The sequence below is a fragment of the Thermobia domestica genome, chromosome 3 (genome assembly GCF_964235325.1).
Source record: "Thermobia domestica chromosome 3, izTheDome1.hap1.1, whole genome shotgun sequence".
Taxonomy (NCBI): Eukaryota; Metazoa; Arthropoda; class Insecta; order Zygentoma; family Lepismatidae; genus Thermobia; species Thermobia domestica.
Genome location: NC_137456.1, coordinates 214535002 through 214550521, shown reverse-complemented (window position 1 = coordinate 214550521; position 15520 = coordinate 214535002). Strand labels below are relative to the sequence as shown.

The 15520-nt window shown below is 35.6% G+C and overlaps 1 protein-coding gene across 4 annotated transcripts in view; it reads right to left on the bottom strand.

Moving 5' to 3' along the window:
- Ids (iduronate 2-sulfatase) overlaps positions 1 to 15520 on the bottom strand; it is a 116490-nt gene that overhangs the window by 85320 nt on the left and 15650 nt on the right. For 3 of the 4 annotated variants that reach the window (XM_081752168.1, XM_081752167.1, XM_081752170.1), the window contains exons 3-4: positions 14188 to 14365; positions 9013 to 9327 (exon numbers count right to left, since the gene is read on the bottom strand). In XM_081752168.1, the coding sequence (XP_081608294.1) occupies positions 9013 to 9327; positions 14188 to 14365 (493 nt within the window). The remainder of the gene's footprint in view (positions 1 to 9012; positions 9328 to 14187; positions 14366 to 15520) is intronic. The other variant, XM_081752169.1, reaches the window with a different exon arrangement.

Genomic DNA, 15520 nt, shown 5'->3' with positions numbered 1-15520 from the left:
AGTGTAGGCTAATACGGCCCCCTTATGAGAAAAGGCAAAATTATTAACATGTTTATAACTTTCGAATTTTTCGTCTATTTTAAAGAAATATTTTGCTTCGTATTAAAGTGTTGGTTTGAAATGACAAATTCAGTCCGAGTGGACAATGATCAAATCTCCGGGGGGGGCTCTTCAGTATAGGGGGCTACGGCTCCCTTATAAGAAAGGCAAAAATATGAAAATGCTTATAACTTCCGAATTTTCCGTCTATTTTAAAGAAATGATTGGCTTCATATTAAAGCCTTGGCTCCAAATGACAATTTCAGTCCGTGTGGACAATGATCAAATCTCGGAGGGCTCTTCGGTGTAGGGGTTTCGGCTTCTTTATGGGACAAGATTCACGTAGTTGATATTGCAAAATTGTTTTGTATATATAAGTGGAAACTTGCACCATTTGGTTAATTTTACCTCGTATGTTTTGCAGATTCATATTCCAAGCAATAGTTACTTCGCAGAGCTAAAAGAAGGCACTTACTAGTTTCATTAAAATGAAATGTCTTTTATGAGAAGTTCTCATGGAGCCGACGAACGAATAGGCACCCAAACGTTGGTTAAGTCGAACGGTTGAAACCCGTTGAGCTCGCTACAATTATTATTATTATTATTATTATTATTATTATTATTATTATTATTATTATTATTATTATTAATAATAATAATAATAATAATAATAATAATAATAATAATAATAATAATAGAGCATTCACCTTTGGTGCATGGGGTCCGTGGCTCGATTCCACTTCGCGCCATGTGAAATTTGAGGTGGACAAATACCGTGTGCATGGGTATGTGTTTTCTTGAGATTTTCCATTTTCCTCCCACTTTCTTCATTTCACCATTTCATTCATCATCATTCTCCCTTAGCGTAGGTGCATAATCGACCAACGTTAAACTAGATATTGCAATTTCAATAATAATAATAATAATAAAAATTAATTCAACTGAAAGGACTGTAATTTATGTGGACAGCAATTATCATAAATATGAAACCATTATAAAAACAATGCTTTGAGTAGAAAGATAATCCTCTCCAAGTGTTAACGAATGCGCACGAGATAAGACATGTCTCGAGAAAGAGACAAGACGCGCTTTGTGACATCCAAGATAATACGAGGCAAATGTTTTGGATACGAGATAGCTTGTAAAATGTCTCGTCTTGTCTGGAATGTCTCGAAAACAAAAGTCTAAGTTTTAATATTATCTTTCAAGATCTATTCTCTCAGAAGTAGTTCTCTGCCTTAAAATTAATAACAACATTTGTGATTTAAAAAAAGATAAACAATGCCTAAAGTTAATAGTTAACTTTTCGAAAAGAAGCTTCATTAAGGGTGAACCTGAAAGATGTCCACAAACTTCGGGAGGTGATTCGTGACATCAAAAGGAGACAAATGGTCCTCTTGCAGTTTTCGAATTCAGCTTCGTTGTCGAGATACAGGGTTGCCAACTGGTCGTGTTTGAGAAACTCACTGAGAATAAATTCAAGTCCAAGAATAAACTACTACTCATATATTTTTCAGGTCAATTGACTTATACCATGTTGTAAGGTCAAATATTTATTTATGAAGTGTGTACAAAATTCGCCAGGGTCTTTTCTGAGAAAATCGTCGAGAAAAAGTCACCTCCAAGAATAAACTACCCCTTGTAAATTTTTCTGAGAGAAATATCTGATACTGCAATATAGGGTTGTTAATTAAATATTGATTAATGAAAAATAAACAAAATTGTTAAAACCATTTTTGAGAAAATAGCGTTTTTCGATTTTCGGCTGTTTGTAAACCACACTTATTTTAGGTGGTAGGAAAAAATGGAAAAGCTCCTGTAAGAATACTAAGTAAACCCTACGTTTAAAATTTGGTGTAGATAAGTTGAACGGTATGGCCTCTAGGCGAGTGCATATAAAAGTGTGCCGAACGGACGGACCGGAAGGACGGGTGTCGAAAAGTCACATTTTCGGTATGTAGACGCCATGAAACATGTAAATCCGTTGAAATCTGAATTTGATATTATTTTCATAATCACTATATTTTCTTCTCTCTTTTGTCGCTCGAAAAAGAAAAGCCTAAGTTTACCACAAAAAGCTAGGGAGTTTCTCAAAAAATATTCAATTACAGGGCCACCGCACTAAACTTTTTCAATTCAATTTCTTAACTGTGTTAGGCCGCAGTTGTTACTGAAGTGTGTATTTGGATAATACGAATAAAATTATCGTATTATTCAAATACATCGAATGTCAGATTATCGAATAAAAAACTTCGATTGAAGAAAATCCACACTACAAAACTAACTCACACTTTGAGCACATTTTCATTAGACATATAATAGACCAATTAATGCAATCATTGTTTATGAAATATGAAAAAAATCAAATGAGTCACTTTGGGAAAGTCGTTCAAAAAGAACACGTCAAGAGTAACCTACCTCTTGTGAATTGTTTCGAACAATGAGTTAAGATATACTTTTGGTTATTAATGAAATATTTATTTGCGAAATTTGAACAAAATCGCCTGTCGTTCGAGAAAATTGTCGGGGAAATAACCTTGACCCCAAAAATAAACTATCCGTTGTAATTGTTTTTCATAGAAATGACTTATACTAAAATATAGGGTTATTAATGAAATACTTATTTATGAATCATCAATAAAATTGTCCGAGTAATTTTTGAGAAAATCGTGAGGGAAAAATAACTCCCCGAATAAACTATCTCTTGAGGATTCTTTCAGGGTAAGCGAGTTATTCCATATTACTAGGTTTTTAATGAAATATTTATTTCTGAGTACGAACAAAATTGCTTGACTCATTTTTGAGAAAACCGTGGAGGAAAAACACCCCCAAGAGTAAACTACCCCTCGCATATTTTTTCAGGACAAACGAGTTTTGCCATATTGTTCGGTTATTAACGAAATATTTATTTTTGAAATATGAATAAACTCTTTTGAGTCGTTTTTGAGAAAATCGCCCAGACAACACTCCACCAAGAATAAACTACCCCTCGCATTTTTTTTAGGACAAACGAGTTATGCCATATTGATAAGTTATTAATGAAATCTTTATTTATGAAATATGAACGAAAACATTTGAGTACATTTTAAGAAAATCACTGAGAAAAAACTCACCCCCTTAGTATAAACTACCCCTTGTAGATTTTTCTCAGATAAATGCCTTATACCACAAAATAGGGTTGCTAATTAAATATTGATTTATAAAAAAAGAAAGAAAACAAGATCGTTAGAGCCAGTTATGAGAAAATATCTTTTTTCTATTTTCATCGTACAGGAAACTACCCTTGTTTTGGGAGTAGGAGGGAAATAAAAAAGAACTATAGGAAATACTATGAAAATCTTAAACTAAAATTTGGTGCAGATAAGTTGAACGGTATGGCCTCTAGGCGAGTGCACAGAAAAGTGTAGCGAACGGACGGACGAACAGATAGACATGTATCGAAAAATAACTTTTTCGGTGTTAGGGGCTATAATACGTATAAATTCGTTGAAATCTCAAATTTGATTTTTTTTTCGAACACCATACTTTCTTCTCTCATTTGTCACTTCAAAGTAAAAGGAACTCAGAACTACAGATAAAAGACACCTACTTTTACACATAGACATTATTTATTGATTTAAAACTGTTTTAGTTTGTGTCATTTCACTTCCAATTGAAAGGTTTTACAATGATTAACGGCATACCAATGACGAGACGGAAGTTTTCAGGAAGTAAATGCATTCAGAAGTCTAGATTGCATTACAGCTATCAGCCTGTTTTTATTTCTGCAATTGTTAACAGCTGTAATTTCGTCCAAACGCTGCATGAAATAATTTTTGGTTGACGTCATTGTGTTACTATTTTAGTATTGTTCTCTTCAGACTTGGTTGAAGTTTTGTCTTAACGGTTATACATTTTTTTCTTATTTCATCGTTACACATAAGAATAAAATGTTGTGGTGACTGGATAGATTCGAACCTACGAACATTGAGTTTTTATTCTTCAAACAATTTACCAATGGACCAAGCTTTGTCCTCACGTTAACGTACGGTTACAGGGTTTATTACGATTTAAATAAAATGGCTGGCTGTTAGAGTTTCCTGCCCAAATATTTCGATAAAAAATTTTCATTGCTTCGTACATTGTTTAGATACACATTTTAGGAGAGTGAATTTTGGTGTATATAATAATTTCATGCCAGATAAAAGCTGGATAAGTTTTAATAACATGTTTCATATGTAGTTCTCAATAATAGACTTGTTGTTCAGGATGACGTTCCAAGGTTTAGCATTGACTAGCAGTTTTTGCTATTAATATCCCTTCTAGCAATATTGGCAGTAGACAAAAGTTAGCCCGTGTTAAAGCTTTTTGCTCCTAATTTAGTTATTTTACTTTATTATTTAACGAATATATTGAAAATTGTCAGAGACACGTATGCAGTAATTTATTTCGGGAGGGGTCCGACTTCAATATTAGGATAAATTATAATAAAATTTTAAAAGATAATCCCCAAAATTAGGCTAAATTTACAGAAAAGTTGGGGTTTCAGAGGGGGTCCGGACCCCCTAGACCCACCCATAAATGCGTTCTTGTTTGTCAGTAACATTTCCTCATTTTGAAACCCTCAAAAACTTCGGATAGACTATATAAAGGAAAACGAGTTATTTTCGATGAAATATCACTTCAAGGAGACGCGTCAGTTTTATTGCACAGTGTGGTATCCCACGTTCACAATGGCAAGAGTTTCTTTCATCTGATTCTCTGTCATTGTGCTCTATCGAAAGGTTAGGTTTGTAACATATTACTCCTACGAACAAGCATGACTGGCAGATAGGAATACTGAACACAACTCCAGAGAAATGCATGCTGCAACTTACGTTTATAGCTACGCTTTGGTGATTTGCCCTCAAGGTCAATCGAGTGGTAATTCAGTTCCGTCTCTGTTCTTAAGCCATGTTCGTATTACTTCGAACAGTTTTGATAATGAAAAGCATGCCTCTTAATATAACAGACTTCTCTCACTTAAGAAATCGAAACTCAGTTGGTCAGAGCAACTAGTCTGTACGAATTAGGTTGTTAGTTAGTTAGGAGCCCAGTACGAGTGAGGGTTTTTATTACTATTGTTTTTATCTTTTTTATGTGAGGAAAAATCAAATTGTGACATCGCGATATCAAATGTATTTGGTTAGGTAGCTTTGTCTTAGCTAAACTTTAAACATCAGTAACCGTCGAAATTATTTCACTAACCGATCACTTACTGAACATTTCAAACACGTCAAACCAGTGGCATAACATGAAGGTTAACCTCTCCTCCGCAGTCCTTAGTTATGCGTCCGTACTTTCAAGGGCGGACTAAGGGCCGGGCGACTGCCCGGGGTGCCAGAGAAAGAGGGGCACCAAAACGAGCCTCAAAAAGTAAATTTTACAATGTGCTTTCTACTGACGTTTTTGGTTTATATTCTTGTAAAGTAGTGGCAATTATATGATCTTTTTACATTTCACTATGGAAGAAGAGAGTTTCATAGTACTAAGGGGGCTGTATCGAAAAATTGAGAGATGGCATGTAGAATAAAGAGTGCCGGGAATTAAGTATTGTTTGTTTGTTTGCTTGAGTTTAGCGTTCCACGGTTATGCCTTAATGGGCAAGGGAGATGTGGATACTAATTATAGTGGAATCCGAACCACTTTTATCGTTCAACAGTAATCCACCGGGAATTGGACCCGGTACCACAGAGGGCAGGCGTGCTAGCCACTAGACCAGAGGGGGTGGAGTTGGTATTGTTTATAGCGGGCCATATTCTTTGTGAAGTTTTCCTAGGTAATGGATTTCTTTTTGAAAATGGGTTTAAAACAGGGGCGTCATTTAGGGAGGGCAGGGAGGGGCATTTGCCCCCCCCCCCTGAGTTTGAGATGTATATAGATTTTATCATTAGAATAGTAGTAAATCAGTGAAAAACGCGAAATTTTACTTACATCAAGAGGTCTTGCCCCCCCCCCCCAAAGCAAAATCTGAAATGACGCTCCTGGTTTAAACTATTAAAAACACTATGATAAAATGTAAAATATAGGCTACTACTAGGGGAAGGGCGCCAAAAAGTCACTTTGCCCGTGTGAAAATTTGGCCTGCTCCGCCCCGGCGTACTTTCTGTATATTTTTTGGCCTTGCAGCTTGTGCGGTCCCCACGCCACATTGTTGCGGGGGCGCTATTTACGCCTACCTTTCGAACGTAATTCAATAACTGTTTAAGAAATTCTACCATCAGCGTGGAAACGGGAATATATTTTTCTAATAATCCCATAGAACTTTCACTCAGAACGCCAGATGCAATTTTTCAGAGTGGGCTCTGGCTCATATTCAGGAATAATAATAATAATAATAATAATAATAATAATAAATATGAATGTCTTTGGAGAGCCGAAATTATGTGACACGAATCATTATAGATAGAGCTTTAAGATGAGTGGTCATAGGGGAGGAAAAACAGGATTTTTCTCTCTCTGACTCTCTAACGTTAAGATTATGTGCTGAAGGTAAGAACCATCATCATTCTACAATAGGTTGCTTTTACATAGAATATCAATTACTTGAGTTCTCCTCCTTCGGGCAAATTTCCTTATGTAGTAAATTCAAAACAATTTCAATTTAAGACAAATATTTATAGAGAAAATTAAACATTTAATAGGGAAATCTGTTATCAAAATATCCAAACTTTTTTTTTTTTTGGTATCGTCATGAGTTTTACACATATGTTACATTTTGATTCTTTCCCAAATAAAAAATAAATAAAATAACCTTAGTGATAAAAATGACAACAGTACTTCCACGGGATTCGAACCGTCTACCTTCGGTATACAAACTCGTTGCTTTATCTAACTGAGCTATTTGCTTTGTTACGTAAGCTGAACCTGTTCTACAGTAAAGATGATTTTTCATTACGATTGGGCTAACAATTCGTCTTTTTCCATAGGTAATTTCCACTATTTGCACTATCTATACGTTAATACTTAGCATAGATTCATATATTTGGAGTTCGCTGATAATGCATATAATAAGACATACTAGAAATATTTCGTTAAAATTTCCGTTTGTAGATCTAATTCACGCTTCTCTCAATGACATAGATGTCGCTGCTTCGTGTTGAACTGCAGAATTCCCTCGCGTTCTTGAAAATTTCCCACTTTAGCAGAGTTGGTAATTCTCGAGATTTCTGTCGATTTAATGTTTTTTGCTTCTAATTTCTTTATTTTAAGCTAATATCTAACACAAATATTAAAAACGGGTTTGTTATTAACCTGTCCTGCTGGGGAAACCTTCCGAAATTTCGAACATATAAAGAAAACGAAGATATTTTCAAAAAACTTCAAAATAAAGAGACACGTCATTTATTTTGCTCATAGTAGTACATTACTTAATTTTTTTAAAACATACATCTATCTTCGTTAACTTTAAAACCTTTAATGGACATTTTTGAGAGTCCTGTTCAATTTTGCTAGGTAGGTTTTATTATATGCTTATGTCAGAATGTTTATTTACTTCTCTGAGTACATTTATTCTTTATTGACAGATACTTGGCGCATTATTTTTTATTTGCAATTATATATATATGTAATGTATATTTTAATTTCACATCCAGACTGTGAACGCTTGCGGAGCTAAAAACATTAAAAGCGACCATGCGTTTATCAATACTCATTTCAGTTTGATTTCAAAGATCATAACGAGATTAGAAGAGCGATGATTAGGACTTTGTAGTGCATTTGAACAGTTTGATTTAACAACGAAACAGACACCACTAAAACCAATCGGACAAGCATTTTTTCGAAATGCACAGTCAATAGATGCGAAAAATCCTGGCATAAAATTCTTGTCTAAAGTAAATAAAGTGTTCATGAGAACAACGACGCACGAGTTTCAGATTTATCGGCAAGTAACATTGCTTCTTTGAAATACTGTCTCTTAACGACTCGTGATATGGAAGAAACATTTTCCATGTACAGTAATGTTTTGACTGATAAATGCAGGGTTTTGCCAAAAAAACACGGAAAACTACATAGTTGTGTATTACAGCATGAATGCATTATAGTTATATACCAAGTATAGGTCATGTAATACACCTTTTTTCTCTTTTTTCTCATTTAACTTTAGCTGCATACTTACTAATTTTAGTGCATATTTGCATATTTTCAGTGCATATTTTCGTCTTTTTTAGCGCATATTTGCATACATATTTTGCCGTTTTTTAGTGCATATCGATCCGAAGTCTAATCATTACAAATACCAAAGAATTATTTCAGAGCTGCTGCAGAGATTTCACGTTTGCCTCTCATCGAACAAAATCGTTATTGTGGTAAAATTCATGTCTCTGTGTAAATATCTCGTTATTTAACTCTATCAAGGATTATTCATTGTGGGACTCTAGCCTGTACTAATTGTTTTCGATATTTCCAACAAAACGCATTCAATAGAAGTGCCAATTAAATTGACTGGATAGGAAAACTAAATGTTGCATTTTATTTAATCTTGGATATATAATTCATGACCTGAATTATATATATTCATATATTAAGATTGTTGAATAAAATATTTGATGTTTACGATGTGTGGCACAAGTACACGTATCATCTTGTCCCCATCATTAGCAATTGTTACATTTTTCACTCATTCAACTATATGCCATATAACAATTAGATTTGTAGAGATAAAAATCCGTGCAAGACAATGGAATGAACACAACTCAATCCAAGTGTATACAAATCGTGTGCACTAATGCACAAATAGGTAACAACACTTTGCTTAAAAATGCCAAATGCAATTTTTATATACTTCGAAAAGAGTTACTACTGACATGAACACGCGCTCAATATATATATATGATAGTTTATCTAAATATCTTTAAGTAAATTAGAACAATTAAAGCAAAAGCGTTACCCAGAATTTATCTCGTACTTGAACCATATAAGTACAAATTGCACAGCAACGTGACTACTACTTACCTCGGTATTTCTTCGGATATTTCAGTGGAACGTGAGGCTTGTGAAATCCGACAGCTAAGAAAAACGGTTTATTACTTCCAGCTTTCACTTTCTTCCTATGCTGAAGCAGAAAATTCTTCGCAGCTTTCAACGACTGGATGTCAGGTAACGACCCTCCAGGCTGTTCCGCTACATCAACAGGACATATCAAGTATTTGTGAAGATGTCCGTCATTTCCTGGACATACTGGAGAATTCTTATATCGTTCTGTCGGAGGATGGTACGCGGGTTCCGACCAGCTATATGGATTATCATCACTCCAATTCGAAGAGATCCCTGTAGCATGCAATCATGAAACTAGTCTTATTTCAAGTAATGCCATAACTAGATTTATATCTATTTTTACAATATTTCAAGGCTGTTTTTTTAGAAAATTTATCACATATACCGGTTTTATTTTTGTGTGAATGTGCAGAGAAAAAAATAAATATATTGGGTACCAGATATGTCTCTTGTGCACTTTGATATTTGAAAATATTGCAAAAACAAACAAAAGCAAGAGTAAGAAATACTTTTTTATCCCAAATTGAGACTTTAAAAGACTGTACACGTAACGTCTTACAAAAATAGTTAATTCTCAAAACCATCACTACCAATGAATAAAGTTCAATAAATTTCGTATCGTACCAACGCATTACCTAATGTCTATATATATACAACATACGGGAAACATGACATCAAAACAACTCTTAACTAAAAAACAAAGAGAAAAATTCACCGGATATAAAATTACTTCTTCAATTCACTAAGTTCTATGCAAATCTACCATGCCACTTCAGCTACTCCTTAGATGACAAAAGTCAAGAATCGCAAATCACAATGTTCCTCCAGTTCCAGTTTTATCTAAACACTCGAGATAGCAAAAAGTATTCAGTTAACCGAAGTACTAAGAAAATTTTTAATAGTAAATAAATAAAATAAAATAAATCAATGTGACGCATTAGAAGATATGAAGACATGTAGAAGTTTTACTTATTTTTCCTTATCCCTTAATTATAATGATTCACCCTCCTATCATTTGTACTCAAAACTAACTTCTGGATTACTGAGGATATTTGCAGTGTAGCAAATGGAAATTTTAATATATATACAGTTTACCAAAATTTCTGTTTTCATTACACTAATTCTCTCAGCGAATGATTACAGTAAAGTACTATACTATAGGGGAAATAAGTAAAGGTAATACTTCTCATATTAAAAATTTCATACGAACTTAAATTATAGTCACTTCTTACAATGAAGTAAGTTTTCAAAGTGAATGAATCCATCATAATTACTAGAACAGTATATCCGAATTTCGATATCTTCCTCTATGGCGTCAGCCCTTGGTACGTCATAGGTTTCAATCAGTTTCTAATACTCCAATGGCTCATCTTCATTACAAATATCTTCAAAAGATATTAAATATTCCCTTTCTACAACTTGAGACTGATTGATCCTCGCTGAGACAATTAACATAACTGCTGCAGATACTCACAGCGAAGAAGTTGAATTACGAGAAAGAAGGTACGAATGCAGTGATCAAGTTTGCTTCAGATTTGAATTATGGTATTACACACGGTATCCATAAAATCTTTCCAACATTACAAGATTTTGTTACTAAGAACGTGTTACATTTACATTTCTTATATTTATAGAAAAAAAGAGGCTCAAACTCATAAAATATTTGTTAAGATGTTAATATTCCTCCCAAAACCTTTATTGCCAGCAGTAGGCCTATCTGCATGCATTCAATTTCTTGCCTGTGTTGCGCAACTTTTCTGCATTTGTACGAGCAATAGTGTCTTCTGGTACGCTCGTTTAGAGAGCATAACACGTATTCAACGGCTGTTTAAAACCTAGTACAGGTGACATCATGCACCTTCGTATCATGACATAATGAAATAGCTAGTTCTACCGGATGGTCTCACTGTGCTACACACAGTCAGACATTAGACACACCATGACATACACCCCATACAAGTCACTGCACCGACTGTCAGCTGACAACCCCATTCCATACACCACATGTTCGACGAATACCTCCAGAGAATTGTTCGACAGAGAATTGTTCGACGATACCTCCAGATATTTCCCCACCGCCACCAACGCCTGCATGCAATGAAAGACAGGAATACACTTTTTGCAACATGATATGTACGCGAGAGGTCCCAGATGATATGCCCCAGAATCGATGGATGTTTACGAACAAAGCAATCTTTCATGTTAGCGACTGTGTAAACACACAATGCAATTATTTGGGGAGCGCAATACCAACATGTCTCCTACAAACTCGAATGATGTAGCCCTAATGTAAATATGTGGTACGATTACTATCTAAAAGTGTATGGTCCTTCCTTCATTCTAGAAAACGCTATTTGCTCTATCAATTATTTGGGCGCATCAAAACAATTTGTTACGCCAATTGGAAGATGATCTAACAGCATTATTACCAAAAGCCAAATGATCTGAAAAATCTTCGACAAAAGATCGAAGACACTTTGTGCACATCACGCCAAAAATCTTTGAAATTACATAACGTAACCTGTCCACTAGGTATGATGTCCGCTGGGTCCACCATGGTGGACGTGTAGCTGAACACTGTTTCATCCAAGTCTTGTTATCTTTGTATGAAAATGTACCAAGTTCCTAAGTCGCTAATACGTTGGTTCATAGTCTGCACATAATTTATTCTCTGACATATGAGAAATTCAACAATTTTACGCTATTCACTTAGTTCAAATTTATTTGTATGTTAGCAGAAAGTAACCTAACACCTTACGGCAACACTCAAAAAATTATCGAAAGATTAATTCGAAATTTAAGATGTGAAACAATGTGAATTCTATTTAGTACGAGAGTGGTTTCTCGAATTTTTTACGAAGTAGAGCATTCACAATAAACACTGCAAAAATCGAAGATTTTCCACTATGTGGGTGTGTAATAATATTGAGACAAGAAAAAAGCAAAAGCATTGCGCTTTAGTTTCTGTGAATATATGCCTCTTGAACGTAGTTTTCAATCATAAATGCGAAACGTCAAGTGCATCTCATACATCAGGTAGTCTAAAAGAGTAGTGAGCCTTTTGCACATGAGATGGCGTTAGAGTATATCGTAGGGTATGAGTTGCAGCGAGACAGGTCTAACACCATTCGGCAGCTGACAGTTGAAGCTACTAGATGTGGAAAAAGTGTTGAAATTATGACAATCAAACGTGACGTATTGCGCCATTTTTCACAAAACTGCGCTACATTTTACAATTATATTTAGATAAAAGTGCAAGTGCTGCACAGGCTCGTGGAGAAATTTATGCTGTTTAAGACATATGTTATTTACAGCCAAAAGATGGCTCAGTCGTTTTCGTTTTAGTAATTTCGATGTCCAAGATACTCCTCGCAGTGGGATCACATAAAAAGTGAATGATATTCTGGCTAAAGTCCAGTAAGACCAGCAAGTAACTAGCCAAAGTGTTCTCAATGACATAAACATCCATCACAAAACAGTGTTAAATCATTTCGAGAAAACTGACTACAAAAGAAGCTCGACGTTTGTGTGTCACATGATCTGACTGAAAAACATTTACTCGATCGAACTTCTGTTTGGGAATCTCTGCTGCAAATGTAAATGTAACGAGCTCAAGCCATTTCTGAAGCGGTTGATTACGAATAATGAAAAGTGGATAATTTAAACCACAACAATGTGCGAAAAAAATCATGGTCGAGGCAAGGAGAAGCCTATGTCTGTGGCAAACCCGACATAAACACCGAAGAAGGCTATGTTGTGCATTTGTTGGGATTAAAAGGTCATCGTGCATGATGAGCTGATGCTGCCGCGCCGGGCAGAACAATAGACGCGGATCTGTACTGTAGACAATTAGCGCGAATGCACCTAGCAATTCAAAATAAACGACTGAAACTGATCAACAGATACGACGTTGACAACGCCAGACTGCAGAGATTTAACGACTCGTCAGAAATTGAGAGCGTTGCAATAAACCCATCGTATAGCTCAGACCTGGTACCGTTCGATTATACAGTGCAGCCCACTTATAACGAATTTCAAGGGGCCAACACAGTGAGTTTTCATATCCGAACTTCGTTATAAACAAACGCATGTATTTTTTTCGAATTATGGTAAAAACAAAGGATTAGATAACATGCAGATACATTTAAAAAAAATATATAGCAGTGTAGCATTATATCTGAAGATAATTTTATTAACTGGGTTGTTATCTAAACTATCGTACATATTGCAGATCTTTCTATCTGTTCAAGCACGCTTGAAGAAGTCTGTAATTTTCTTCTGAACCATGTCTGCTGCTGCTGTTCGTAGCACCGTAGCTTCCATTTCCTCAAATGCCCGAAATGCATTGTCCGGCATCATGTTGCTGTGTTCGAAAAGACAGTGTAGCAAGTTTAACAAACTTTGGATCGCTTCTTTGGAACTAACGAATTGTTTCACATTTTCCACTTCATTATCGGAATCTGCTTCATCTTTCTCCGTAGCCTCCCTCACGCTTTCCACAATTAAATTATCAATATCGGGATACTCAGTTACAGATCTGCAGCGACGTACTCGACAAACGCCTGGCTTGCACAGCGACAACATCTATGAAAACTAGTTTTGCCGTACCTGAGTTATCCACGAGCAGAAGAAAAGAAAACATGATCCCGTCCTCAAAACTTCGCTATAAGCGGTCTTTACGGAAAATATTGTTCGTAATATACACTCATTTCTTCCATGTTTTAAATAGGCAGTGTAACGGGGATTTATGTTCGTAATACCCAATAATTTGCTATTTACGAGTTCGTTATAAGTGGGATGCACTGTAATTTGTTTTGGTCTGCTGAATTACCTGAATTGTGTAGGGCTGTGAAAACCACGTTTACAATTTTTTTACCAAAACCACAGGAGTTCTGCAATGACGGGATTATGGTGTAGGATAAATAGCAGAACGTCATCGATCAAAATGATACATACATGGTTTCATAATGTTATTTTCAAATTACTATAAAAGTGTTCTCAATTTTAATCTTTAAAGGTTCGGTCTTTTTAGACAACCTGATATGTACTTGAGCGAGCCATATGATCCATTCCATATTTCCTTATATTATAAGTCTATTATTCTTAGCTAAATTATGTTCAAAAAATGTTTACCTGGATGGAAAACTTTGCCAATGGAAAATGTATGATAGTTATTTTCTTTGAAATACTGCGGAATCGTTGTGAAGTTTCCTGCGACATCCCTCCAGTAACTGTAAAAATCATACAAATGGATTGTATCTGGGCGACGACTTGTCAAGAAGGAATTACGACTTGGTGCACACAGAGCTTGCTAAGGAAGGAATAAAATCAGATAAATGAATCCCAGGTAAAATCAAGTGTTCCTACTTCTAATTGATAAAAATATTCATTACGTAGAACTACAAGATGCGAAATTTGCCATCTTATTTTCAGGCCTTTAACTAGATGCATATGAATCAAAATACAGGGTGTCCGGAATGGGACTGACGGTTTTTAAAAGTGTATAGTTTAAATATGGTCAGAGATACAGAAGAAAAAAATGCATTTTAAAGGAAAACTCAAAAAGTTTATTTGGTCTCACTTACAAGTCATTCTAGCTCAGTGTAACTCCACGTGAGCTCCATTTGTTACACTTACAGTATCTAGCCTGAACTCAATCTCTCTCCACGTGTTCTGTAACAGTCTGAAGTGTTACTAAAGCAGTCGCGTTCCTAATTCTGTTCTTCAGTTCATCAAGGTTACGCACCTTTCCACCAGAATACACAAGATCTTTCACATACCCCAACAGGAAGAAGTCCAGGGGGTAACATCAGGAGAGCGTAGAGGCCGCCTAATTGGCCCATTACGGCTTATTCAACGGCCATGAATTTCAGTATCAAGGCTCCAATGTGGCGGGGTACCATCCAACTGGAATATAACTTGAGGTTGCAAATATAACTGGGGAACAGCAAAGTGCTGAAGCATGTCTAAGAACACATTTCCTGTTATGGCTTCCTCTATGAAAAAGAAGGGGCCTATATGCGCATTATGTGTTAAAGCATCAAACATTCAATTCGGGACTGTCTCTAGAATGTTCTATGTACGCATGCGGATTCTCTGATCCCCATATCCTAACATTGTGTCTGTTAACACCCAGACAAGTGAAAAGTTGCCCCATTAGAGAAAACAACGTTCAATAGGAAATTATGGTCATAATCAATCCTGTCCAGAATTTCAGTAGCAAATGCTGCTCTCTGTGGCTTATCATTGGGCTTAATTTCTTGCAACAATTGCATCTTATACGCGTGCAAATGTAATCGTTTGTGTACCACATCGCTGCACGAATTGACTTCCTCGGGCTACGTGAGAAACACTCTCTTATTGCTTCCAAATTCTCTTCTGACACACGCGATTTACCACCGCTGTGTTGTTTCACTACACTCTCCGTTGATAAAAATTGATCCTTCCACGCCTGGATACTGTTGCG